At 42.7% G+C, this 27,989-nt stretch overlaps 1 protein-coding gene across 1 annotated transcript; it reads left to right on the forward strand.

Annotated features, from left to right (window-relative positions):
* INO80C (INO80 complex subunit C) lies at positions 1–27,981 on the forward strand. The gene is made up of 5 exons (XM_003406327.4): positions 1–265; positions 9,560–9,670; positions 10,720–10,831; positions 11,803–11,870; positions 21,778–27,981. The coding sequence occupies exons 1-5, from the start codon at positions 110–112 to the stop codon at positions 21,907–21,909; spliced, it is 579 nt and encodes a 192-aa protein (XP_003406375.1). The 5' UTR covers positions 1–109; the 3' UTR covers positions 21,910–27,981.
* Positions 27,982–27,989: the final 8 nt, after the last annotated feature.

Below are 27,989 nucleotides of genomic sequence, written 5' to 3' on the forward strand. Positions count from 1 at the left end.
AGAATCCAGACCGGGTTTTCAGGCGTTAAGACGGAAGCAGCGGCAACCCGGAAGTTTCAGCGCTGTACAGGGAAATCGGTGGGGAAGGGCGGAGACCGACGCGGGAGGGATGGCGGCTCAAATTCCAATTGTGGCCACCAGCTCCACTCCGGGCATAGCCCGGAACAGCAAGAAGCGGCCAGCCAGTCCTGCCAACAACGGAAGCAGCGCCGGAGGTTACAGCGCCACTAAGAAAAAAAGGGTGGCCGCCTCCAACTATGCTCAGGTAAGACCCGCCCCCCAGCCTGCGCGTGCGCGGAGCCGCGCGGGGCGGAGTTAGGGGCCGTGCAGGGGCCAAGAATGCCTGTCCATACGCTTGCGCGGAACCGTGCGTGGCAAGGGCGGAGCGCGTGCTCGTGCGTGCTTTGGCGAATGGTGGTCTCTGGTGCAAAAGAAATGTTTTTGTCCTTAGTTTATAAATGTAGGATTTGTCTAGTGAAGAACCACCAGCCTTGCGTTGTCCTTGGGGAGAGATGGGAAGGTGGGAAAGTTATTCCTGGCGTAATCGAAAGGCCATTCTTTTCCCTCGAGGTCATGTTTAGAGCGACGTTGGGAACTTCTGTTTCAGAAGTTAGCTTGCCTCACCTTCATCAGTTCCACAGACATTTGTCGCAGGCCTGTGAGGTGGGAATAGAAAGTTCTCTTCACCCATCTGAAGTGGGTTTGGTCTGTCTTACCTCATGGGGTTGCTATGAGAGTTAAATGAGATAATAGCTTTAAATCACTGAGCACAGCACTGGCGCAGACTTCCCAGAGGCCTCGCAATTCCAGCTAAGAATTTTAAGCAGAGGAGTGGTTTGGTTAGTGTGTTTTTCTGGCTCTTGCGTTGTATTCGGAACAATTAGAGAGCAGAGATGGTGTTACTTTGTCCTCCCAGCACATCTGTGGCACCATCACCCGGAGGCTGCTCTAGAGTTGTGAAAGGCTTGTCCCTGTTGTTTCTTCAAGGGGTAATTGGTAGTGTTTTTTTTTTTCTTTTTAGTACTTTATTGGGGTATGATTTACGTACACTAACATGTACAGATCTTGAGAGTACAGCTCAATGACTGTTTACATACGTATACACCTATGTGGAGCCCTGGTGGTGCTGTGGTTAAGAACTGGGCTGCAAATGAAAAGGTCAGCAGTTCTAATCCACCAGCTGCTCCTTGGAAACACTATGGGGCAGTTTATTCTGTCCTGTAGGTTCACTGTGCGTCGGAATCGACTTGATGGCAACGACTTTTTTTTGATATACACCTATATGATCACCACCCAGATGCAGAGAACATTCCCAGAGCTCCAGAAAATCCCCTGATGACCTCTTCCAGTCAGTACTTTTCTCTCCTCACCAGAGATAACCACAGACATCTGACATCTTTCACTGTAGATTGGCTTTGCCTGTTCTTGAACATAAAGTAGATGGAATTACACGTAATATCCATCCATAGTCTGTCAGTTTGTTGTACTGTGGTGATTTGTGTGTTGCTGTGATGCAGAAAGCTACGTAACTGGTATTTCAAATACCAGCCAGGTCACCCATGGTGTACAGGTTTCAGTGGAACTCCCGTACTAAGTTGAACTAGGAAAAAAGGCCTGGCAACCTACTTCCGAAAATTATCCAGTGAAAACCTTATGGGTTGCAGCAGAACATTTTCTGACTTGCTTGTTTTGGGTGTGTCATCAGGAGGGATCATTTTGCTAGAGGAGGACCTCATGTTTGGTGAAGTAGAGGGCCTCTGAGGGCGAGGGAGGACTTTAATGAGATGTATTGGCACCATAGCTGCAACAATGCCAGTTATCGTGAGAAGGTGGTTGTGAGAATGACACAGGGCTGGGCAACTTTCACACAAGGGGTTCCCATGAGTTGGAGTCTGCTCGAAGGCGGCTACCTCCCTCTCTGTATGCATAACAAATTTGTGTTTGTCTGGGTTTCTCTGTTGAACAGTGCTTTTGGGATGCCTTTATGTTATCTGTAACAGTGCCACCCCCAGTAATCCATTGTATGAACATACCACAACTGATGGACATTTCACTGATTCCAATTATTTTTGGCTTTTACACATAAGCTACTCTAAACATTCTTTACAAGTCTTGTGTGGTTATATGCTTTCATTTCCTTTGGGTAGATGGCTAGTAGAATTGCTGGGTCATAGGTAGACACATGTTTAACTCAATCAGAAATGGTTAAATAGTATTTTTCAATGTAGAGAATGCATTATTTTGTATTCCCACCATCAGTGAGTGTTGGAGTTGCTTCACATACTCAGCAATACTTGGCATTGTCAGTCTTTTTACTTTTAGCCATTCTGGTGGATGTGTTGTGGTATCTCATTGTTATTTTAATTTTTTGTTTCTTTGATGACGAATGATATCAAGCCCCTTTTCATATGCTTATTGATCATTCCAGTAGCTTTTGTGAAGTGCTTGATTATTATTTTTTAATTGGGCTGTTTATTATTGATTTGTAAGTATTCTTTATGTACTCTATCTTAGATACCTAGTGCTTCCCTGATAGAAGATACCACAAGTGAATGGCTTTAAAGAACAGAAATTTATTATCTCACAATTCTGGGGGCTAAAAGTCCAAACCAGCATCTCGGCCATGTTGATTCCTTTTGTGGGCCTCACTCCTAGTTTCTGGTTGTCTGCTGGCAATCTTGGTGTCCATTTGCTTGTAATTGATCCTTATATGGCATCTGTCTTCCCCTGTGTTTGTGTGTCTGTGTCGATTCTGCCCTTTTTATAAGACATCATTCAGAAGTAGGTTTAGGACCAACCCTACTCTAGGGTTAACACAACAGAAGAACCCCCCGTATTTCCAAATAGGAATTAGGATTTCAACATAACTTTTTTGGCAGACAAATTTAATCTGTAACACTCTTGATGTGAGTCCTTTGCCAGACACATGCATCATGAGTACTTTCTTCCAGCGTGTACATTTTGAGTTTTGATAGCTAATGGTGCCAAGACCAAAGAATGCAGTCAGTACATATGAGAAGGAATGATTATTTTGCATCCAAAGGTAGTAGGTATCAACTCCCATCACATCAAGCTTCAGATTGTGACCAAAAGCCTTCAGGGTGCTGGAAATTTCCAGTAACCCAACTTGGTGGAAACCACAACTTTGGTGGCCTCAGGGTTCTTAATAAAGAGAAGGGTTGCCTCACACTTCCTCTAGGTCCTCTACATCTAAGGAACCTGAGTAAACCCTCAGGAGAGGCTGGAAAACCTGGCTTTTCCGGTAATAGTGAATTTTTTTGTCTTTGCTTCCCTTCCCTTCCCAGCTGACATTTAGCTAGTGAGGTGCAGTAACCAGTTACCCCAGGTCACCCTCAGCGTCCCTTACCAAAAAAACCCAAACCTATTGTCATTGAGTTGATTCTGACTCATAGTGACCCTATAGGACAGTAGAACTGCCCCGGAGGGTTTCCAAGGAGCAGCTGGTGGATTCAAACTGCTGACATTTTTGGTTAGCAGCTGAGCTCTTAACCACTGTGCCACCAGGGCTCCCCATAAGGAAAGAAAAAAACTTGGCTTCCTTGCACTCCAGTTCCTTAATCTACAACATAAGCTGGCATCAGCACAGTGCTGCCCTGAGGACTGCCTGGAATCTTCCTGAGATGGTTCTCATGTGTGTCTCTTGCTCAGTCCTCCTGCTATTTCAGTTCAGTTCAATCAGCAGGAACCTACTGTATTGTATTTCTGTTGTGTTCCCAGTAGTATGCTTAAGACATTTCAAAGGATTATAGCTTGTCCCTGCCCTTCCAAAAATTTCCAGAAGGAGAGACACAAATTTATGGCTTAAAATAACATCCATTTATTAGCTCACAGTTTGTAAGTCAGAAGGCCTGGCGTAATGTGACTGGGTTGGTTTTCTGCTCAGGGTATCACAAGGCTGAAACCAAAGTGTTGGCTGGACTGAATTCTTGTCTGGAGACTCTGGGGAAAAATCCACTTTCAGGTTCATTCAGGTCGTGGGTAGAATTGAGTTCTTTGTAGTGGTAAGACTGTGGTCCCAGTTTCCTTGCTGCAGTCAGCCACTGCCGACATTCCTTCCCACATGGCTCCTTCCATCTTCAAAGCCAATCCCTCATGCTCCTGACTTACCGCCTTTGGCATCTAGACCCAGATTTAAAGGGTTTATGTGATTAGGGGAGGACCTCCTAGATAATCTTTTTTTTTCAAAGGTCAGCTGATTTGGGATCTTAATTACATTGACAAAATCCGTTTCCAGCAGTACCTAGATTAGTGTTTGACGAATAACTGGAAGAAAGTTTGTGTTCACCAGGGTACAGGAGTCTTGGGAGCCATCTTAGAATTCAATCTAAGAAAACTTAGTATTTCCTATCTAGGAAAATATAGTAATTTCTGACCGTGAGCCAAAGCTGATTATATGTTGGTGCCCTAGTGTGTCAGGATACAGAAGGATGAGGACTCAGTGTTGGCGATGGCAGTCAGAGGAGAGTGGTGGGAGGCCGAGGGGCTTGAGGTGGCCTTTGAGTGGTGGTGGGGTTTAGCTGGGCAAAGCATTCTAATCTCAGAGCTCTGTACAGGAGCACATACAAGGTTAACTCAGACTGCCCCAGGCTTCCTTAGTGGAGGGAGTGAGTATTTTTATATAAATGACTGAGTTTCTTGAGGTAGAAGGGATTCTACAGATCCTTCAGCATCTAAATTTCCCTAGTTCAAGAGTTTCAAGTTCAATAGTTTCAGCTATTCTGTTTTTTTTTTTTTTTTTTAAAGCAGAGTGTGTAGAACATTTGTAGGATTTAAAATTTTGCAAAGGACATTTACACAGGACCCTAGAGTGCCTTTTGGAATTTTTGATAATGACTTGGTATCGGGGATTCTTCTTCTTAATTGTTATAAAAATGTATACAATGCAGCATTTGCCAATTTAACATTTTTCACGTGTACAGCGAGGTGATATCAATTACGTTAATCACGTTGTGCAGCCCTCTGCAGTAATTGTTGCCAAATTATCTGTTATCATAAATGGAAACTCACTGCTTCCTATACAGTGACTCCCATGTCATGGATTCTTGAGGTGGGTTTCATTTTCCAGAAATGTGCATGCGGTTTCTGAAGTAAATGTGAATGGGTAGATGAACATCAAAGGGCTTTATGCTCAGGAGTCTGCAGGAGCTGAAGGAAATATTTTTGAGATAAAAGTACGCTGAGCAAAGCATTTCTAGCAGTTTTGTTTACACCAGCACCAGTAAATAGTATTAAATAGTTTAATAGTACTAAAACAATTTTATCATTCCATCAAGATGGATCTTTAATTCAGCAGAAATTACTCTTAAGTGATTAAGCTTGGCTAGTTGTGCAGGTTGCCATCTTAGAATTACAGCTCTGTGTTTGGTTTTATGTTTTCAGTGTAACTGGTGTAGTTATTGATCATTATGTGGTAATCTAGAAAGTTGTCATTTTCTATTCATTCTGGTCATGACACTCTGGAAATGATGAGTGTTACTTGGTGGGTTCGGGGACAGATACACTGTGCGAAACCAAAAGATGTATTAATAATAATAATATGCGTTAAGCATTTATATTGTGGAATATATAATTTATAGAACAGAGCCAGAAACTGTTCTAAATTCTGAGTATTATTTAATTATTTAAACAACCCTCTGTGAGTTGTTATCCTCCCCATTTTACAGATAAAAAGACTGAGGCACAGAGAGGTTAAGTAACCTGCCCAAGGATACACAGCTAATAAATGGTAGAGGCAGGATTCCAACCCAGACAGGCTGTCCAGAGTCCACATTCACATTCATCTTTTTTTTTTTTTTTAACTGCCTCTCTTGATATAGTCTATCACTCTCTACTTTGGAAGACATAATTAGATCTCTGGTATAACCAAATCCATGGTACTGAGAAATGCATTTTGGGGGAATTTTACTGAATCAGTATGAGGTATTTTAGGCTTTTCAAATGCCTATTCATGTTGATAAAATTTACTGAGAAACCTAAAAGACCTGTAGACTGAGAATTACTTAATAGACTGGATTTGATGGTTAATAAACAGCAAAGCATCTGAACAAGTCAAGAGGTAGCTGTTGCTTCTTTAGGATAGTGGAGAGTGCAGATGATGACAGAAATTTTCTATAATTGGAAGTAGCCAGAGAATCTGGACTGATTTGTTTTTTTTCATTTAATAGCCATTCTACCCCCAACCTTTAAAAATAATCATGATAATTTTAAATTTTATTAGCTGCTTTTTTCTATTTTTAATGTTACTTTTTCAAAGTGGACATGAGTCACCCAGTATCTTTCCCTAAAACTTATAATTTGTATTTTCTACATGTATCATTTTTCATAATTGTATTCAGCATATAACATTGTATACCCTGTTTACTTAGTAACATTAGTAACATTTCTTAGTAACATTTCTCTAGTTGATATTCTCCTCAATTAGACTTTTTAAAGTATAGTTTTATTTATTTTGTTGCTGCTGTTGAGAATCTGTTCGACTTTTTAATGGCTGCAGTATGTTCCAAGGAATTAGTGCTCTTATTTAATTGACTTTCTTGAATATTTAGGTTGTATCTCACATTTTGGCTGTTTAAAGTAACTTTTCAGTAACCCTGTAGTTTTTGACTGAGGTCAGCTCTTTGAATCTAAAATACTGTTGGTAACTGTCACTGGGCATTTGATTTCTCAGTGAAAAGACAAAAGGCATTTGTCTCACTTCTTTGTAACCTTAGACAGAATGCCCACATTATCCTTACGCGTGCGTCAAAGTCATGCAAGCTATCTATCTGGACAGGCAAAATAATTTTTCTGGAGTTCTATAGTTTGGGGAGTCCCTGGGTGGTGCAAACAGTTAATGCATTTAGCTGCTAACCAAAAGGTTGACAATTTGAGTCCACCTAGAAGTGCCTCTGAAGAAAGGCCTGGCAATCGACTGCCCAAAAATCAGCCACGGAAAGCCCTGTGGAGCACAGTTCTACCCTGATACACGTGGGGTAGCCATGAGTCGGAGTCCACTCAACAACACCTGGCTTTACTTGTCTACGGTTGGGCAGACCTAGGCTGAGACCTGAGGTCTCACTGGCACCAGTCTCAGCGGCAGGCGTGTATGTGTTTGATAGCAGGCCGGCTTCCTCTTCCCTGGGACTTATATCACTGCTTTTAGTGCTGCGCAGAGTGGGCAGCCGTTACCACTAGGCGTTACTGCCTTTCCTTTTCTTTGGGCGTTCATGTCTCAGGGAGGGGCAGTTTATCTTGTACAGTCTCTTAGTGTTAACAGTGGTTTAGTAATATGGAAACTATACATCAGTTTTTATTTTATTTTATTGCAGCCAAGCCTCACAGACTTGATCCTTCCTTGGCAGAAGGTCTCTCCCTCTCATCCTCTCATGAGTAGACACAGGCGTTTCAGCTTGGCTGAGGCAGAGGGGAAGGGAAGAATGAGGCTATGGTAACATGAGTGGGAATAAAGAGGAAAGAAGAGTGGAAAACCTGATTCTGGGCCTAAGAGGTGGGGGTAATTTTTGGAGCCCAGATAGAGAGGGAAGAGAGAGCCCTCCACTATCTCGGAAGCAGGATGCAGCTCTGGAATGACATGGCTCAGCTTATGTTGGGGGGCTTCCTTTTTTTGTCCTGTCTTCAGCTTGACCTCCTAGTGGGCATCTGACCCTGCTGAAGAGGGGAGAGAAGAGGATTGAGTGAGCAAGCCAGCAGAAGGGGTTTGTTTTGAAAGGCAGTTTCATTTTCTTCTCAACTCTTGTCTAGCTTGGTGCCCACAGTCACTGATGTAGACTTCTGGCCCTCTCCTCACACCACCATCCCCTTACTTTCGGTAGATGAACTTGTCCCATGGTGGGTACTTTCTGTTGGCAGAGCTCCCAGACTTTCCAACTCTGTGCTGACTTGCTAGGGACCTACTTTTCTTAGTAGCCTTTGAGGAAGCTCCACCTGCCTGACTCTTACGGCCTAAAGGAGGCATTTCTGCCTGACGGTGTTCTCCCAGGTCTCACTGGAGCCTTGGAACAAAAAGCCTGTGTGAAAAGAATCCCCTGTCCCCCTTCCCTTTCACTGTGCACACAGCAGCTTTGGGCTTCCAAGAGGCTTTCCCCACTAGGGATCATAGAAGAGGCATAAACAGAAAGGGAAAAATGCAGTCTTGGAGCATTTTTTGGCACTCCAAGACCAACACCACTGCCTGGCGTCTTAACTCCATGGCACCTGACAAGGACTCTGTAGCTTGCTTGCAGGTTGAGAAGAGTGATAATCACCGGCTTGTTTTAGGAGCAGAGGAGAAAGACCAGGCCCATTGGCTGGAAGGAACATGAGGTGAGAAGGTCCAAGGAAACCTGCCAGTTTTAGAAGGAAAGGGCCATTCTCCTGACGGATCTGACAACAACTCATAAGGGTTGTTGTCGACAAGACTACTCAGCAAGGAAGGAACCGATGGCCTTGAACTACCAGGAGGCTGGACCTATAGGGAAGCTTAAATTAAGTGAGAGAGAGAAACAATCCTAAGAACTAACCAGTGAGCCTCATATCAGAATGGAAGAACCAAGATTATGGCAGACAACTTAAGGTCCAGCCTCAAAAACTTCATGTTGAGCTAAAGGAGCCAGACGCAAGAGAACATGCTGTCAGATTCCATGTACTGTATATGAAGTTCTAGAACTGGCTAAAGTAATGTGGTAGAAATCATAACAATGGTTGCTCTGGGGATGGAGGGTATTGATGAGGAAGGGACATGAGAGAAGTTTCTGGGTTGATGGAAATGTGCTATATCTTGATAGGGATATAATTTTTAAAAGACTATCGCAGTCTGGGAGGATTGGAAATTGCATTACAAATCTGAAGTGATCTCTTTTGTTTGTTTTTGCTTTGTGATTGTTAGCATAAAATAATTTTTTGTCTTAAAGCATACTCACCTGCTAGTTCCGGGCACCCTGTGGCTGCAGCCATCTGACCCATGGTGCCCCAGGGCTTTCCTTCCTTAGGAAGCCCACATTCTGCCATGCCCCTTAAGGAGGCTGTTTCCATCCTGGATTCTCAGGCTGACTAGACACTTGAAGGGGTTGACCCTTTTTTGCCTCAATATTTCAGGACATAGTCTGACATCAACAGGAGTAGGGACCATGTTGGTGTTAGAGAGATGGTGGGGGCTTTTGAATTGGCCTGACCTGGGTTTAGATCCAAAGGTCGACTACTGTGTGGCCTTGAACCTACCTCCAGAGCCCCAGTTTCCTTTTCTGTAAAATAGGGATAATAGCATCCACCTTGTAGTGGCTGTCAGAATTAAATAAGCAACTCAGGGGAGACAGCCACCCTGTGCTTGGCACATAGGGAGATGGGAAACATGGCAGCCGTGATTCCTGACAGTTTCCTGCGGGTTCTGCACATAGAGTGCTGCACCTAGCCTGGCATGCCCTTCTCTGGCACACGGCACCTGCTGGGCTCTGGGTGCCCTCTCTTGCCTTGCATGTGCTCGCATCTTCTGTCTTACTGAGAGCAGAGTTAGGGAACTTGGCTAAAAGAAACTGACCTCTAACCATTCTTACTATGTTTTCAGGGTATCAGTATGGAAGCCATGAGTGAGAATAAAATGGGGCCCTCTGATTTTAGCACAGGACCTGTGGAAAGAGCTGCCAAACCTTTGCCATTTAAGGATCCCAACTTTGTGGTAAGCATCTAAGGTATTTTAGATATAAAAACCCAAATATATGCGCCTCAGCATCTGACCTTGCTGGGCCCACAGCTGAGGTGACGCTGGTGTCACTTTCTTTCCCAGCCTTAATCGCCGCCTTCTCCCGCCATGGGCTGGTGTGGGAAGGGAGGGGGCAAGAGAAGAAGGGCCTTTCTTGTTGATCTTCCAGTGTGTCAGTTCCCAAGGATTTTGGTGCCTTCTATGAAATTTGTTAAAGGGTACTATTTTGGGAGCTGGTCCTTTCCGTGGTGGTTGTTCCCTTCTCGTTTCATTGGCCTCACCTACGTTTCAGACGAGGCTTGAAATACTTCCGTAAAGAGCCCTTCTCTTCATTAGTTTCTTTAAGTAAATCTGAGCTGTTCTGCTGTAAAGTAGAAATAGGGTTCTCTTCCCTTCCTTCTTGAGAGATGCAATAAATTACAGCAACTCAGAGTACACTATTAAAGTTTATTTTTCATTAATTAGTTTTGAAAATACACTACTACGAGCACCTGCAATAGATTCTGCTATGCTTTCCCATTTTATTTTGTCATCTTTATGGAACCAAAAAAATAAGATTTCTGGAAGGCTTGCCATGCCATGATTGAGGCTTACACGGGTTTTCCAGGATTACCAGTAGTTTACAAGCCAGAGACTTGCCCCTAGAGGGGAGTTTAGAGATGCGGTCATGAGTTTAAATCTAACTTTGTAGTAAATTTATTTTAAAATGATCGGAAATTCATGAGTGAATTCTACAAGGTTAGGTCCAAGAAAGGATTTAATTTTCTATGTGCATATAGAAAAGTAGCCTTTTATTTCTACTCCCTCACCAACTCATGGATTTTTACAACCCAAAAGCTTTATTTTTAATAACTAAGATTAAAGTGTACAATGTAATACTTAAAAAAAAAAAAAAGTCCTGGGGTACAAGTGATTGCTGATAGAATGAGGAGTATATTACAGTTATGATTAAGCATAAATGTCAGACTCTCAAATGGCAGTCTCCATTGATTTTTATTTCTTCTAACCCCTGCTTTTAATTCAAGCATTCTGGCCACGGTGGTGCAGTAGCTGGCAAGAAGAACAGAACCTGGAAGAACCTGAAACAAATTCTCGCTTCTGAAAGGGCATTGCCATGGCAACTGAACGATCCTAACTGTGAGCCATCTAGAGCGTTCCACGTGTTTATAATGTTCACACTGGGAACTTTGTTGCAACAAACCTGCATTATTTTCTTGTGTTTGCATTAGTAGAGGGAAACAATTTTTAGTTTGAGAGTTTCCAGTGGCATCAATCTAGGGATAAAGTATGTGTATATTTCCTCATAACTGTGTCTGTGTTAAATCCGTGTGTTTGTGTTGCATGGGTGTGTGGTTTTTGGGGTCACTGTTAACATTTCAGCCTGGAGAAATATGTCCTGATATGATAATATTAGTGTTTCTGTTAGACAGACTTTTTATTCAAAAGTCTTCTCTTAAAATTTGTTTCCAAGAACGGGGAGGCTTAAGTATAAATCCCAGATTTAGGAGGGTTTTTTCTATCAGCCAGCTTAAAGGCCGCCTCTATTGTCCTCAATGAGCCAGTGTTTTTCAGGGTAAATGCTTTATGCTGCAGTATGTCCAAATCAGTGTAAAACACTATTTTGTGTTCTGTTCAACATTGATGAAAAGGATAGGTGCAAGATTTCTCCCATCTGTCCCACTGCACATCTTCCATGGAGTGACTCAGGCCAGTGACAAGTAAGCAAGTCATCTGTCTGAGTGTGGACATGTAGGTTTCCAGATGCTTGGGCCCAATTAGTGGGTTGCTTAGCATCTCATCACCATCACCCCATGGAGCCTGAGATGTGCATGGAGCTTATGGGCAGATAGGCTTTCTAGTGGTTCTGCTGGAGTTGAGAGCCCATGGTGATAGGGCAGGGCTGGATCTGGAGCCCACATCTGGTTTATGACATACTGCATACTTCCTAAGGCTCCTCCTTTACTTCCTCGGTTAATCCCCAGAGAACTCTGTGGGTACTTAATCACAAAGTAAAAATTTCAAGAGTATTATTAAACAGTATTAGAAAAAAGGATAAAGGATTCGAGTGTTTTAAGCCAGTTTAGTTATCTTTTTTTTTCCCCCTCCAGACTTCAGTATTGATGCTCCTCCATCCTTTAAACCAGCTAAGAAGTATTCTGATGTTTCAGGTCTTCTTGTGAGTATAATTCCATCTCTCTAACTTATTACCTTGAAAAGAAGATTTCACAGTTACATCTATTAGACAGTGCTGAGTATCGACCACTGCTGGTCCTGCCTGGAGCCCGTACACTTTGAGTAGGTAGTGGATTTGTGCTGAGGTGTTCATGCATTTCCTTCATAGATCCAACCTGGGGTGTCGGTGTGGGCAGCCTAGAGGGAAGACTGCTCCAGGAAGCCAGAGACTCCAGTTTCAGTTCTGCTACTTCTGCTGGTTAACTATATGGCGGTAACATGGAAGAAACAACTAGTTTTTGAAAATTTGCTGTATTTTAGATGATGATTTTATTTTATTTTTTAACATTTCAGCTTCTCTAAAGAGGCAGTATAGTCACAGTGATCATATTCTTAAGCATCAGAACCTCTTTTCCAAATGAGACTTTCTATAGAACCTAAGTGTACCAAAAACCTGGAGCCTGCCTACCTGCTGGCTCCTATTTCGGTTTGGTCCTCTGACCTTCTCCCCATCCCTCACCAGTGACTCCTGAAACCATACTGAAAACCACCAGTGTTACCGTGACAGTGGGAATTGGGCAAGCTGCTGAACCTCAGAGAGCCTTATTTCTTTATCTGCAGAATGTAAATGAAGCATGGAACTTGTAAAGGCACCTTCAGCTCACCTTCTTACTCCTTTTTTTGTCTCTAGTAAATTTGAGGGATGGGCTTTTGCTCATAGTTACAGAGATCATGAAGCACTCCACTTTTTAAGCTCACAGACACATCATTCGTATGATTTATGTTTTTATAAAAATGTATGACTCCAAATTCTGCAACAAACTGATCCAAATTAGTTATACAAATTTTACATTGGAAAATTTTTGAGTTTTTACTATATCTTTGAAAATATGTTGGTTATGCTATCTGAATTTCTCATATATTTTGGCTTTTCCTCCAGAGAGTGTACACTCCTCAGAATGTACCATAAGCTTTTGAACATAGGCCATTAAATACAATGTTACTAAAAAATAACAGGGAGAATGAGAGGCCTATAAAATGTATGTGTGCTGGGTTCCTTTTGTATCCACTCAGGGTGTATCTCCTAAATGTTAGCGTGTCAGGGGACTTTCACTTGCAGGTTACTTTAAGACATCTCTTCACCTGGGCTGCCCCCTCCCGTAAGCTGGCTCCTGGCTTTCTCTTCTGTGAGTCGCATGCAGTGCTTCCCATGGGTGAAATCTCAGGTCATCCGGCTTCCTGAACTGTGTGCTCTGGGTAGGGTATGTGAGTGTAGTTGTATAACTCTGGTACGGGAACAGGCCTGATACCAGTGTCCTGTAACTGTCACTGTAGTTGCGTTTATTGCCATTCATCTTTGGTTATAGTGCTGTGTTGGGAACCACGGACAGGCTGGCCTGGATTCTGGTAGAGAGAGGTACTTTGAATACCCCTGAATAGACCTGGAGACAGCCGAGATTCAAGAAGAAGCATCCTAATACCCTGGGCAGCTCAATGGAGACACAGTGTTGATCAGAGCTGCTGGAGTTTTGATCTCCTGAGCTCCAGACACATCTCTTGGGTCTTCTAGAGAGAACCCCTTGGTTGCTAAAGGATTGTCAGAAGTCATCTTTTTTTTGTTGTTGAGAATATACGCAGCAAAACATAACACCAATTCAACAGTTTCTGCATGTGCAATTCAGTGACACTGACTACATTCTTTGAGTTGTGTAACCATTCTCACCCTCCCTTCCTGAATTGTTCCTCCCCCATTAATATAAACTCACTTCCTCCTAAGGTTCCTATCTATCGAGTTGCTCTTGTCAGTTTGATTCCATATAGATAGTTCTTAAAAGAGCATAATGCTCAAAGCAGGTTAAGCTAAAATGTTGTTTGGTTTTAGGAAGACTTCAGGGGATATTTTTGGTTTAAGGTTTAAAGATTATCTCAGGGCAGTAGTTTTGGGAATTCATCCAGCCTCCATGAAAATCTGAAATTCTGTTCTGCATTTTCCTCCTTTTGATCAGGATTCTTCTGTAGACAGATGTCATCCTTCTAACCTCAGGAATAGTTTCATGACTTCCTGTGTCTTCTTAAAATCAACTTTATTGAAGAATAATTTATATACGATTAAAATTTACATATTACATATTTTAAATGTGCAGTGCGATGAGTTGTGACTGATGTATTTCCATTACTCCCGAGAGTTCCTTTTTGTCCCTTTGCAGTAAGTTTCTAACCCATGCCCCCAGCAAACAGAAATCTGAGCTCTCACTGTAGATTCATTAGCATGTTCTACACCTTCATATGAATGGAATCATGTGGTATGTACTTTTTTATGTCTGGCTTTTTTTTTTTTGGCTCAGCATGATGTTTTTGAGATTTATCAATGTTGTTTCATGTATAAATAGTTGCGTCTTTTTTGGGGGGGAGTACTATTCCATTATATGAATATACCACAATTTGTTTATTCATTCTCCTGTTATAGCCCTGTGGTAGGCAGGGCTATCCATGTCTTCATCCCTGGAATCTGTGAATATTTTATGTCACATTGCAAAGAGGAATGAAGGTTGTGGATGCAATTAAGGTTGCTTACAGGGTTGCGATGAGTCAAAATCAACTCGACGGCGCTGTTTTTTTTTTTTGTATCAGCTGATCTTAAAATAGGGAGGTTATTCTGGATATCCACATGGGCCCAATGTAATCACAAGGGTCCTTCAGAGTAGAGGAGGAGGGTGTACTATGCAAGAAGGTGATAGAGAGATGCGACATTGCTTCCTTTGAAGATGGAGTGAGGGGACCACTGCTTAAGCACTGTGGGTGGCTTCTAGAAGCTACAAAAAGCAAGCAAACAGAATTTCCATAGGTCTTCCAGAAAGGAGTACAATCCTTCTGACCTGTTGATTTTAGCCCACTGAGACCATGTTGGACTTCTTTCCTGCAAAACTACTTAAATAACAGTGTGTGTTGTTTAAACCACTAAGTCTGTGATAGTTTCTTACAACAGCAATACAAAACTAATGGTCTGTCTTGGTGAAGGTCCATTTGCACTTGAGAATAATGTGTATTCTGCTGTTGTTGGGTGGAGTGGTCTATAAATGTTAATTAGGTCAAGTTGTTTTTTAGCATTTTTTTAGGTCATCTAAATCCTTAGTGATTTTCTGCCTACTTATTCTATTACGGTATTTTTACGTAAATAACACAAGCCTTCTATGTTTGTTTGCCAACCACTCCCCCCAACCGCAAGGTATTTTCGTAAGGCCCGCTATACCAGTTTTTTTTTTCACATGTTGCTATAAAAAGTTAGCATAGCACATTTTACAAAAATACCTTGCAGGGGGAGGGTGCAGCTGGCACACAAAAGTAGAAGGCACGCGTTATTTGCGTTAAAATATGGCAAGTACTATTAGAGGAGAATGGAGTCTCCAACTACAATAGTGTCCATTTCTCCTTCCTGATGTATCAGTTTTTGCCTCATGTATTTTACAGCTCTCATGTTAGGTGCCTGCATGTTTAGGATTGTTATGTCTTTTTGGAGAATTGATTCCTTTATCATTGTGTAGTGTCCCTCTTTATCCCTTGTATTCATTGCTCTGGAGTCTACTTTGAAATGAATACAGCTGCTCCATCTTTTATTGGTTTGTGTTTGCATGCTCTCTCTCTTGATCTCTTTACTTTTAACTTATCTGTGGCTTTATATTTAAAGTGAAGTTCTTATAGGAAGCATGTAGTTGGGTCTTGGTTTTTATTCATTCTGACAACCTGTCTTTGAACTGCTATCTTTAGGTTTACTTTTAAAGTGGTTATTGATGTGGTTAGATTTAAATCTACCGTCTTACTAATTGTTTTCAGTTATTCCATTTGTTTTTTGTTTCTTTTTCTTTTTTGGATTTGTTGAGCATTTTTAAATAGACTTTATTTTTTAGAATAGTTTTAGATTTACAGAAGTATTGAGACAGTAGTACAGAGAATTCCCATATACCCTGCACTCATTTTCCCCTATTACTAACATCATTAGTGTGGTGTATTTGTTACAGTTAATGAACCAATACTGATATATTATTTCTAGCCAAAGCCAATAGTTTTTTCAGATTTCCTTAAATTTTTAGAAATTTTATTGTGCTTTGAGTGAAAGTTTACAGTGCAAATTGGTTTTTCTTTAAAAAATTTTTACACAGATTGTTTTGTGACATTGGTTGCAATCCCCACAATGTGTCAGCACTCCCCCCCTTTCCTTTTATACCCTGGGTTCTCTGTGTCCATTCGTCTGGTTTTCCTGTCCCATCCTGCCGTCTCATCTTTGGTTTTGGGCAGGCATTGCCCAGTTGGTCTTGTATACTCGATTGAAGTGAGAAGCACGTCCCTCATGTGTGTTATTGTTCTATATGCCTGTCTAATCTTCGGCTGAAAGATGGACTTTGGGATTGGTTTCAGTTCTGAGTTAGCAGGGTGTCCAGGGGCCATAGACTCAGGGGGTTCAGATTTCCTTAATTTTTACTTAATGTCCTTTTTCTGTTCCAGGATCCCATCCAGGATGCCACATTACATTTATTTGTCAGGTCTCCTCAGCTTCCTCTTGGCTGTGGCAGTTTCTCAGACTTTCCTTGTTTTTGATGACCATGAACGCTTGGAGTAGCACTGGGCAGGTATTTTGTAGGCTGCCCACTACAGGAGTTGGTCTGATGTTTTTCTCATGATATAACTGAGGTCAATTGAGCATTTTTGTTATTCTATTTATCTTCTCCATTTACTTATTAAACCTCTTCTAAAGTTTAACGGTTCCTCTAATGTTTACAAGACACATTTTAAAATAATCTGCGTCTGTGTTTAAATAAGATCATATCACCTGATGTGTATTTTGAGAATCTTGTAATAGCCTATTTCCAATTCCACTCTCCCATTGTTTTTGCTATTATTGTCACATAGTTTACTTTTACTTACACTGTAAACACATAATACATTGCTATTGTTTGTGCTTTAGATGGTCAGTTAAAATCGATTTTCTTTTACCTTCATTTACTCCATTTCCAGCTCTTTTCAAGTCTTTGTGTATAGCTAGGTTGCAATCTGGTATCATATTCTTTCTACCAGAAAAATTTCCTTTGACATTTCTTGTAGAGCAGGTCTACTGGCAATGAATTCCTTCACCTTTGTTTTTTAAGAAAGCCTTTATTTCTCCTTCATTTTTGAATGATATTTTCAATGGATATAGAAATCAGGGTTATTTATTTTTTCTTTTATCACTTTTATGATGTCAGTCTTTAAATGTTGTCTTTTTACTTGCATGATTTCTTACGAGAAGTCTGATACAATTCTTATCTTTGTTCCTCCCCCCACCCTCCCCGCATTTGGCTGCCTTCAAGATTTTCTCTTTGTCTTTTGTTTTCAGCAGTTTGAATATGCTACGTCTAGGTTTTTCTGATATTTATCCTGCTTGATGTTCTCTGAGCTTCTTGGATCTGTGGTTTCATACCTATCATTAATTTCAACAATTCTTGGCCATTATTTCTTTAAAGATTTCTTTTGTCCTCTTTGTCTCTCTTCTTCTGGGATTCCATTTATATGCATGTTAAACCATTTAACGTTGTTGTTGTTAGGTGCCGTCGAGTCGATTCCAGCTCACAGCAACCCTATAGGACAGAGTAGAACTGCCCCATGGGGTTTCCGAGGAGTGGCTGGTAGATGAAACTGTCAGCCTTTCGGTTAGCTTAACCACTGTGCCACCAGGGCTCCAAACCATTTCATAGTGTCCCACAACTCTTGGTTGCTCTGTTTTGTTGTTGTTTTTAATCTCTGAGTTCAGTTTGGATAATTTCTGTTGACATGTCTTCAAGTCCCTTCCCTACTATATCAAGTGTACTTATTGAAAGCATTCTTCATCTTTGTTACTGCCATTTTAATTTCCAGCATTTCTGTTTGATTCTTACAGTTTCCATTTCTCTGATGAAATAACCTTATTGGTCTAGCATGTTTTCTGCCTTTTAGCTCCTTTAACATATTTTTTGTAGTTATTTTAAATTGCCAGCCTTATAGTTTCAACACCTGTGTCATATTTGAGTCTGGTTCTGTTGATTTCTTTGTCTTTTAAGACTGTGTAGTCATTAAGTCGATATTTTTCTTTTAAGTCCTTAACACATTTATAATATGTGCTTTAAAGTGTCTGTCTGCTATCTCCAACATGTAGTTTATCTTGGGGCCGGTTTCTATTGACTGCATTTTTCTTAACTGAGTGTCAAATTTTCTTGTTTCTTTGCATATCTACTCTCTCTCTCCATATCTACATCTGTCTATCTATATATATATACACACACGTGCATATATGTGTTGTAGAAGATGCATTGTACAAACTTCAGATTCTGTTAAGTTTCTCTGAAGAATGTTGATTTTTTTTTTTTTTGGCCAGTAGCTGAGTTACCAAATGGGTATAGGCTTGGTTTTATACCTTCTTAGGACAGGTCTGTGAAAAGCACAGTTGTTTCCCAAGCCCCTTTAACCTGGTTGAACTTAACATCCAAACTCTTTATTCTCTGCCAATCTTACTGAGGTTTGGTGTTAGGCTTTGTTTTGGTTTGTCAAAAATAGGGCATTCATTATCTTTACTCCTAAGCTGTGGTCTTTGTAGTGTGTCAGCTGGATGCCTGGTATCTTACAGAGATCTCTCAACTCTGCTGGGCTTGAAGTTTGTCTTCCAGTACTACTAGACCTCCAGTTTCTCAGTTCTCCTAAGCCCAAAGTATCTACTCTCTGGTAAATCTCTCCAGTAAGGAATCAATAGCTGAGCCCGTGGTCAGGGACTCATGGGAAATGACAGACTTTTTCTCCCTTTCCTGTGCAGGTCTCTCCCTTCTGATGCCCTGCTATATAAGTTGTAGCCACTTCAGTAGCCCCTAACTCTGACCTCTGCCTCCTCAGCTCAGAGCGTGTACTGTGCTTATGCTTGAGCCCCTGCCCCCTGAACCATGTCAGGAAATTGTCATAGGCAGAGAGTTGGGATGATCATGGGGCTCATCTGCATTTCCTTTATCTCAGTTGTTGTAGACTTGCGCTACCTATTGTCTATTGCCTGAAAATAGTTGTCTTACTATACATTTGACCCAATTTAATAGTTATGGCAGAAGAGGTACCAGTTATTCTTTTATAGCCAAAAGTGAAATCTTTCCCTGTGCTATTTTGTGCTGAGCTAGTGGAAGCCATGGTTTATGACCAGACTTGGAGAGTGGTCCCATAGAATATCCACTTTATCCTCACCATTATGAGGCAGCTCATCTGCTAGTGCAGTGGTTTTCACACGTTAGTAGGGATGAGAATCATTGTGAGAAGTATTGTCCCAGGCCCCTTTATGCCATTGGTAAGGGACGTGTCATGTCATATATAACCTAGAACATCTTACCCCACTGTATATAAGAATTAAGATAAAGGATATGAAATGGGCAATTACAGGAGAGGAAATACAGATGACCATAAGTAGATATTCACCCTCACTGGTGATGAAGAAAAAAACTAAAGAGAACAAGGGATTCCTTTTTTTTACTTAAGGTGAGAAGGAATTAAGACATTTGGCTATATATATTGTCACTCTCATAGGGAATGGATGTCCTCATATATTGCTGTTTTGAGGTGGGAATATACGCTGGTGGAGGACTATTTGACACAGTCTGTTGGGGCAAAAAATGCATAAGCCTAAGACCCAGCAATTTGCCTTCTAGGCAGCTTCCTAGAGAAATAGTGTACACAAAGAGTTACGTGCAGAAATGCTTATGAGAGACTGTTTGTAGTAGCAAAATGGTGGAAGCAAGGTAAAGGTCCAGCGATGGTATTTTCGTACTATTCTATGAGCCAGAGGTATATTTAACAACATGGATAAACTTCCAAGATGTATTATTGACTGAAAGGTATAAAGCAGTATCAACAGAGTGGTACCACTTATGTCAAAGTCAACACACACTCACAAAAAAGTATCAGGTGATTATCAGGTGTGTTTATATACGTTTGTGACAGTATACATTAAACAAGTGTGGAAGGGGACCTGCCCAGCAGTGGTTTCCTCAGGGTAAGGCAAAGGACTTTTGGATGGTAGATGGTGGTGAAAGAGGACGTTAGGCTTATCTGTAATGTTTTGTTTTTAAGAATATGTTCATCTGTTATGTGTATAATTTAAAGTTACATAATTAAAAAACAAAGGCTGCTAATGTATGCACTGAGCCAGCTGCTCCCACCTAGCCAAGTGGCTGTTTCCCCTGTGTTTGGGCACTGCAGGAAGGCATGTAGGTCACACCTGTGTTTGGCCCTGTCTCAGAGCTGTGGAAAGAATTGTGGCTCCGGGTGAGCAGTGAGAAAAGCTTTGGCAGCTGTCCAGAAGGCACTCACACTGTCTGTCACCCTGCAGCAAGTGGAGCCCAAGGCTGTTTGCTGACTGCCCTTGGGGATGGCAGCCTTTGCCTCATTCAGGCTCGAGGGATGGAATCCAGAGGAGGGTGGACTGTGGGAGTGAAAGTCTTTATTTGGCTGACTCTGGGGTGTCATTTGGCATCCTTCTGTTCAAAATACTGGACACTGGCTCCTGGGTCAGATCCAGTCTGTTCAAGTTTTGTCGGTGCCACAGGGCCTCTGTATTCCGTGTTCTTTTTCAGCAGCCTTCCTGGCAGAGAGGTCTGAACTTGGGCGGGCTGGCTTAGCACAGCTTGGTAGTAGGAGTGAGGCAGCCACAGAAATGGAGCCAGACTGGGCCTGGTTCATCTGTGGAGGATGGATGATCAAAGCCAGATGCCCAGGCCTGCACTCCTTCCTGCCCAGGACCCCGGGAGCCTCACCTCTGACGGTTAGGCAGTGTGTACCTGCCTCACAGCCAGGTGCCCACCCACAAGAGGACTCGTCACTGTTTTTCTAATTAAGCCTCCCCTTACATTTTTTTTACATTACTGCTGTTAAAGGAAGCGTGGTACAGAACGGCACTGTCTAGACCAAGTCAAAGAATCAAAGTTTTATTGTATACAGTTTTAATTAATCGTAGCTTTTAAGGAATTATCCGATTTTCCTGGCACATGGAAGTTAAATTCCTTAGAAATTTCTCCAGTGGAGGAATCGAAGACTTCTTCTTTAGAGAGCCTCCCCCTCCTTATTAAATCACGGGATTACTGTGAGTCTAGGTCCACGCAGAGACGATCAGCCCTGGAGCAGACGATCCACATATGAGTAATTGGATGTTGTCTGTCTGGACTTTAATGGCATCGTGTATAGCTTTTTAAAAAAGTAACTCAAAATGACTCATTCCCATGTTTCAAAATCTACAGAAGCTTTGAGGTATATAGTAAGTGAACTATTTTCTCTGCTTTGCACATGGGGAAACAGGCCAAAAGAGAGTTTTGACGTCGGTGGGAAACAAGTTCTCTTTTCTGTGATAGTTCCATTCATTCATTCTTCCTTGTACTGACACTGACCGAAGGACCACTGTATACTCTGCACTGTACTAGGAGTGGGATACAGTGATTAGCAAACCACAGGGCTCCTGCCTCCTGGAACCTGTACTCTGTGTGGAGTATAAGGGGTAGGGGGCCAGGAGTGCCAAGCATGGATAGGGGTAGGGCTACACTCTCTGCCTCCAGGAACATTTGTTTGAAACAGAAGGGAGTCTGAAGGCAGGGAAGAATGGCAATCATGAATTTGGTTTTGGACATGTTGCTTGTAGCCCTTGAGGTGCCCATGAGAAGGGTCCAGAGTCTGATGTGGTTATTCCTGTTCCTGCTGTCCACACCCCAAAGCGTTTCTCAGTCTGGGAAGATTAATGAGCCTTTGCCAAAGTGAGCAATTTAGTGCTCTCGGTGACGGGAAGACATAATGAAGATGCATTTCAGTGTCAGTAAAATGGAAAAAAAAAATGATTTAAAAGTTGTACTTGAGCGCTCTGCAGTTCACTGTGCCCGTTTTTCACCCAGGCCAACTACACGGACCCCCAGAGCAAGCTGCGCTTCAGCACCATTGAAGAGTTTGCCTACATCCGCAGGCTGCCGTCCGACGTTGTCACCGGCTACCTGGCCCTGAGAAAGGCCACAAGCATTGTCCCCTGAGCCTTAAGAGATGTAAAGAAAGTGGGAAACTGCTTCAAAGGCAGACTTTGGACTCGTGATTTTGTTTCATGGAAACACTCGTTCTGCCGTCAGTCTGAAAATGCCAGTGCGGTGCCTTGGAAAGAATGTTTGGCTTTAATTTAAGGATTTTTTGGTATGTTTTCCCTGCAAGTGTGATATTAAATTATCCTTCAGTTGTTGCCTCAAGTAAAGTTCTTTGACAAGAAAATACAATGTGCTTTTTTTAGTATAACCAAGCGAGTCCCTGAATTTTTGCTCCAAAGTTGTGACCTCTTTTATACCGCACCTAAAGGCCACCCTGAATCTGACCAGCAATTCTGGGTTAGCCTTGATATTGGTGACTCCCTCCTTAGAGCATGTTAGTCTTTCTCTTTGATCGGAATGCTTAGAAGAGGTCCAAAATTGGGTGTCATGGACTGAATAGTGCCCCCCCCCCCCGCCAATACATGTCAACTTGGCTAGGCCATAAAATTCCCAGGATTATGTGGTTGTCCTGTTTTGTGATCTAATGTAATTTTCCTATGTGTTGTAAATTCTAATCTCTGTCTGTGGTTAATGAGGCAAGACCACCACATCTTTCTCCGTTGGAGTGGCTGGTGGGTTCGAACTGCTGACCTGGGAGTTGATGCCCTGAATTCGGGCTTCTAGCCTACAATACTGAGAGAGAGTAAATTTCTGTTTGTTAAAGGCGTCCACTTGTGTTTCTGTTATAGCAGTACTAGATAACTAAGACACTGGGTCCAGAAAAGAAAGAACTGAGGATCTTGCCCTGTCTCACTGGGTGGCTAGTCCTCGCCTTTGTGCCCTCAGCCTCCAGATCAGCCTCCCCAGCCCTGATCCTGTTTCTAAAAGTGTGGGGTCCCAGTGTTGACACTGTCTTTGTCCAAGAAGGGCTTTTGTCTTGCCATTTGGTTGCAGGCTGCCTCAGAAAGGCAGTATTTGCTTCTGCATCCTAGGAAGAGAGCAGGGCTTTGAACTTGTTGAGATTGAACCCCTGCTGGGAATTTACATTTCTAACAAGTTCCCAGGGGATGCTAATACTGTTGGTTAGGGCCTAATTCCTGAGAACCACTAGGAGAGCAGTGGTGCTTGAAAATTTCTATACGTAAGAGTCACCTGGAGATCTTGTTAAACTGTAGATTCTAATTCAGTATATTTGGAGTGGAAATGCAAATGAACTAACGGATTGAAGGCCCTGGGGAGGAGAAAGCATTTCCCTGGGCCGGGAAAGGGGGAGCCTGGGTACATGTCTGGCCTCTCCTGGGCTGTATCCCATGCTTTTCTAGGGAGAACAGTGGGACTAGTCCCTGGGGCTCCTGAACCAGAGCTTTTTTGGGGAATTAGGGTCCCAGGTGCACTTACTTTCTGGGGAAGGCCTCTCCCCAAGCCGCTCTCCGGGCTTGAAGAAAACACAAACAAAGTTGGAGTCAGCCGGAGAGCAGCTGACAGCTGCCCGGAACTTGGCTTCCCTTTCTCGGGGGCAGCTCCCATGTCATGCAGCACTTTCCCAGTCACTAGCAGCGAGAGCAGGAGGGGTGCCATGTAGCCTTTCCGCCCCAAAGGGATCTGAGGTGATGGCCAGGAGAAGTGGGAAGCCTTTCCTAATCCCAAGATCACTGAAGCATCTGAGCTTCTGGTTCTCAAGCTTGAGGGAGTATCAGAATCACCTGAGGGCTTGTTGAAACAGCTGTCTGGGCCCCACCCCAGAATGACCGATTCAGTAGGCCTCAGGTGGGGCCAAGATTTTGCATTTCTAACGAGCAGTGCTAGCTAATGCTGCAGATCAGGGACCACTCTTTGAGACCCACTGCCAGATGAAATTGAAGCTCTTTTCTTGGGTTCCTGTTCTTGCTCCTGCATTTTATGCCAGTAGTCAGTTTAGGAAAATCCCTAGCTTCCCTTCCCATGAAAACAAGCAAGTGAGCCAAGGGCCCTTCCTGCTTCACTTCCATCTTCAGTGATAAAAAGAAAATGTAGGGTAGGTCACTTCTCTGTGGGGGCCCCGAATTGGGTAATGCCCCAGGATCATTTCCAACACTGATTGCTGGGTGCCACCTCAGACTCTCTAGGGGCAGGGTCTAGGATTAACAAAAGAATCCCTGGCTTGCACATGGCCACTGCAGAGGGCAGGCAGACTTGCTCCTGTAGGCCTCTCCCTGTGTTTCTCAGCGTTTGTTTTGTGAACCCTGTCAGAGTCCCTGGGGACCTGTTAAAATGCAGATTCCCGGGCCACACCCTAGACCTTCAGGCTCAGGAAGTGGGGCCCAACAATCTTCATTAAAAAAAATGTTTTAGGTGAAAGTTTACAGAGCAAATTAGTTTGTCATTGAACAAATTGTACACAAAGTATTCCATGACATTGGTTGCAATCCGCATACTGTGTCAGCACTCTCCCCATTTCTGCCCTGGGTTCCCTGTTTCCCTTCGTCTGCTTTTCCTACCCCTTCCTGTCTTATCTTTTAGGCAAATGTTGCCCTTTTGGTTTCATATAATTGTTCTATGGAGCATGTTCTTTCTGTTGTTATTGTTTATTTTATAGGCCTGTCTATTGTTTGGCTGGAAGGTGGTTTCCTGGAATGGCTGCAGTTCCAAGTCAGAGAGGTGGCAGTTCCAAGTCAGAGGGGTGTCTTAGGGCCATAGTCTCCCACGTTCCTCCAGTCTCTATCAGGCCAGTAAGTCTGGTCTTATTTTTTATGAATTTGATTTTTTGTCCCACATTTTTCTCCTGCTCTGTCCGGGAACCTCTGCTGTGATCTTGTCAAAGCAGTCAGTAGTGGTAGCTGGGCACCATCTAGTTCTCCCGATCTTGGGGTGGTGTAAGCTGTGATGCGTGCGATCCGTTAGTTCTTTGGGTTCATTGTGCACAGCAATCTGCGTTTTGACAAGTACCCCGGTGTGAATATGATGCACACAGGTGTCAGAGCTGCTGCCTTCCACCCATGCTGTTGAGTCAATTCTGACTCATAGTGATCCTATAGGACAGTAGAACTGAGACAGATAGGGTTAACTGTGCCAGCTGAACAAAAGAGCTGTTAAAAGATTACCATCTAGAAGTTGGGTAAACAGGAACCCACCCTGACAACATGAGATAAGATTGAAACAACCCATGAATTACTATCTTTTTCTTAGTGTTTTTCTAGTCCCTTCCCCCTTTACAGGCTCCTGCATGTGCAGAAGAGCAAAGTTTGGCTGCTGTTTAACCTTCCTTAGCCCTCTGAAGATGGCGATGTAGTGCCAAAGATCAGTGCACTTGCACTATAGCCCGTAATAAGTATTGCCAAGGGCTGCCAAGAGGACTCCATCTTGAATATCAGTGGGTTGCATCTTGGATTCCAGATGTGGGCGCAACCTAATTAAAATGCATCGCCATTCTGAGAAGTACCTGCCCCTTGAAAGAAGCCCACTATTCATTACTCTGTTGTCTCCACTGAGCTCATATAAGCCCAAGCCTTGCTTTCCTTTTTGAGTCAGTCTTTTGGAGAGGCTTAGATCCTCGCTGACTCCTTTTGCTTGACTCAAACAAAATAAAGCTTACCGAAGATGAAGTTTGTCTTTCATGTGTATTCTTACTCAGGAAAAGACAAGGACCCTTTGTGTCAGATTGGCAATTGGTAACAGAAGTACCCCATAGAGTATCCAAGGAGCAGCTGGTGGATTCCAACAGCCAACCTTTTGGTTAGCAGCCGCAGCTTGTTGAAACTCAGCCGTAGCTCGCTAAAGCTCAGCCGTAGCTCTTAACCACTGAGCCATGGTAAAGGGAAACATGCGTATGGGACATTGCGCTCCCTTCTTTCCTAGTTTTTGCCAGGCTTCCCCTTACCCTGCCTGCCTCTTTTTGCTGGAGACCTGTGAGTCCAAAGGTCAGGTCATTTCTCAGGGGGCCAAGCCAAGCCAAACCAAGCTTCAAGCTGTGAATGTTTCCAAGAATGAGTCCTACAGGTTTTGGAACAGGCGGGTTAATGACCTTGTGCTGAAGTAACCCTTGTTGTCAGTGCGTTAGTCCAGTAGTCCTTAGTCCTGGCTGCACATTAGAACCACCTGCAGGGGAGGGGGGCAGCGATTGTGGGATTTGAAAAATACCCAGGGACTCCGATTCAACTGGCCTGAGCTGGGTCCTGGGCACAGGCCTTTTTTAAACTCCCCAGGTGATTGTACTGTGCAGCCAATGTTGGAACCATTGCTATAACTACAAGGAGAATTTTTCACATGGGCATGTTTTCCTATTCCCGGATTACCTGGCTCTTTCCATTCTAGGGCTATGGGCAATTTGGAAGAGGGTTCCTTTTGTGTGTATGTGCATATGGGTGTATATTTAGGGTGTTTGTTTACAGCCTCCCAGCAGCTGGAGTCAGAAGCACAAATGTCATTGCATTCCTTCCTCTTCCATCTTTATTCGCCACATTCAGTCAGCTCTCCGCCCCAGTCCTCTCCTTCTCTCCATTTCTCACACCTCCCGCCTCCTTTTCTATCTGCCCCTGCCCACTCCCCACTCTAGAAGCTCATTGCCTCCTGCCTGGGCATTAGCCGTGTCCTCCTAACTACACTTTCCAAAGTAGTCTGGTCCCTTGTCAACCATTTCCACTTGGCCTTTCCATGACCTTGGAGGAGAGCTTGACTTTCTTCATCATGGCACGTCCACTGCTGATTTGTCTCTGATAACTTGTCAATTCTGGCATTGGCCTGTAGAGAGAGTCCAAAGGAAAATTCAGCCCATTTCAAGAGGAAAAACAATTAGCTGGATTCAAGAAACCAGACTGTCTTCTTAAGACCAAATTGAGGTCTAATCTGCTCCGATTGGAGTTAGACTCTTTCTCAATGTCTGATACTTGATTTCATTGTAAAAGGAGGCGATTAGTCTACTACTGGGCATAGTTAGAAATACCTGTAATTTTGGAGGTGCCCTGGTGGCACAATGGTTAAGAACATGGATGGTAACCAAAAGGTTGGCAGTTTGAATCCATCAGCTGATCCTTGGAAGCTCTATATGGCAGTTCTACTCTGTCCTATAGGGTTGACTCAACGGCAGTGGGTTTGGTTTTTTGGTTTGGTAATTCTGAAGATGTGCTTTCCAGAGCTGGAGACAGTCTGTGTGGGTGAGGAGGACCCATTTGCCCCCATCTCCCAAGTTACAGCATGCATCCTCCCAGATTTTCAATGTGCTTTGTAATTGGTTTAGCATCTGATGGAAGGCCAAAAATAGGTTTCATCAAGAAATCTCTGATTTCTGAATCCTTAGCCATTGGAAAGAGACATCAGACACTTGATAACTGTTTCCAATGACCTATAACTATGAGTTGGGATTATTTAATTTACTAGAAATAAAGGATAAGGAAAAAAGAATGGGTAGAATGTGGAACCTGGCTCATCATTGAATAGAAGGCATACCTTGGGGATAGGTTGCAAATGATGTCCTCTAACAGATATGTGAACTAATTAGTGCTATTTAAAATAATGTTACATCCAAGGGTAATGTGTAGGCCTTATTTGGATCTTGATTCAAACAAAAACCTTAAAACATTTTTGAGATAATTGGAAATTTGATATATTTGGATATTTGATGATATTAAGGAATTCTTGTGTATACTTTTAGTTGTGGTAATGGCCTTGTGATAATAATCTTGTTTCACCTTTAACAATAGTTCAGAGAAAGATTTCATATCTTTTAGAGACACATACTGAAATATTTATGGATGGAATGATATGATGTCTGGGATTCACTTCAAGATAACATGGAAGAGAGGAGGTGGATGGGAGTAGTGTTGAAACAAGGTTAGCCATAAGTGGATAACTGTTGAAGCTGAGCATTGGATACAGAGAAGCTCATTGTACTATTGTTTACTTTTGTGTGTGTTTGAATAAAAAAATTTTTTAAATAACATGTTTTTATTATTAAAAATTATGAATTTTTATCTAAAACTGGTGGTCTGCATTTGCTCGAAGTGGCCTGTGGATGCTGAAAGTTTGAATGGTATGAGGTCTTGAATGGAGGGAATACCCGATACCTAAGGCATTTCACAAAGAATGGGTTAGAAGAAAAGAAACACAAGGCAGGTGAGACT

Source organism: Loxodonta africana, chromosome 11 (assembly GCF_030014295.1).
Source record: "Loxodonta africana isolate mLoxAfr1 chromosome 11, mLoxAfr1.hap2, whole genome shotgun sequence".
In the NCBI taxonomy this organism is placed as follows: domain Eukaryota; kingdom Metazoa; phylum Chordata; class Mammalia; order Proboscidea; family Elephantidae; genus Loxodonta; species Loxodonta africana.

Coding starts and splice junctions, on each gene's coding strand:
- INO80C (XM_003406327.4), top strand. CDS start 110: ATGGCGGCTCAAATTCCAATTGTGGCCACCAGCTCCACTCCGGGCATA. Junction 9,671..10,719: donor TTAAGGATCCCAACTTTGTG/GTAAGCATCTAA, acceptor TTTTAATTCAAG/CATTCTGGCCACGGTGGTGC. Junction 10,832..11,802: donor GCAACTGAACGATCCTAACT/GTGAGCCATCTA, acceptor TTCCCCCTCCAG/ACTTCAGTATTGATGCTCCT.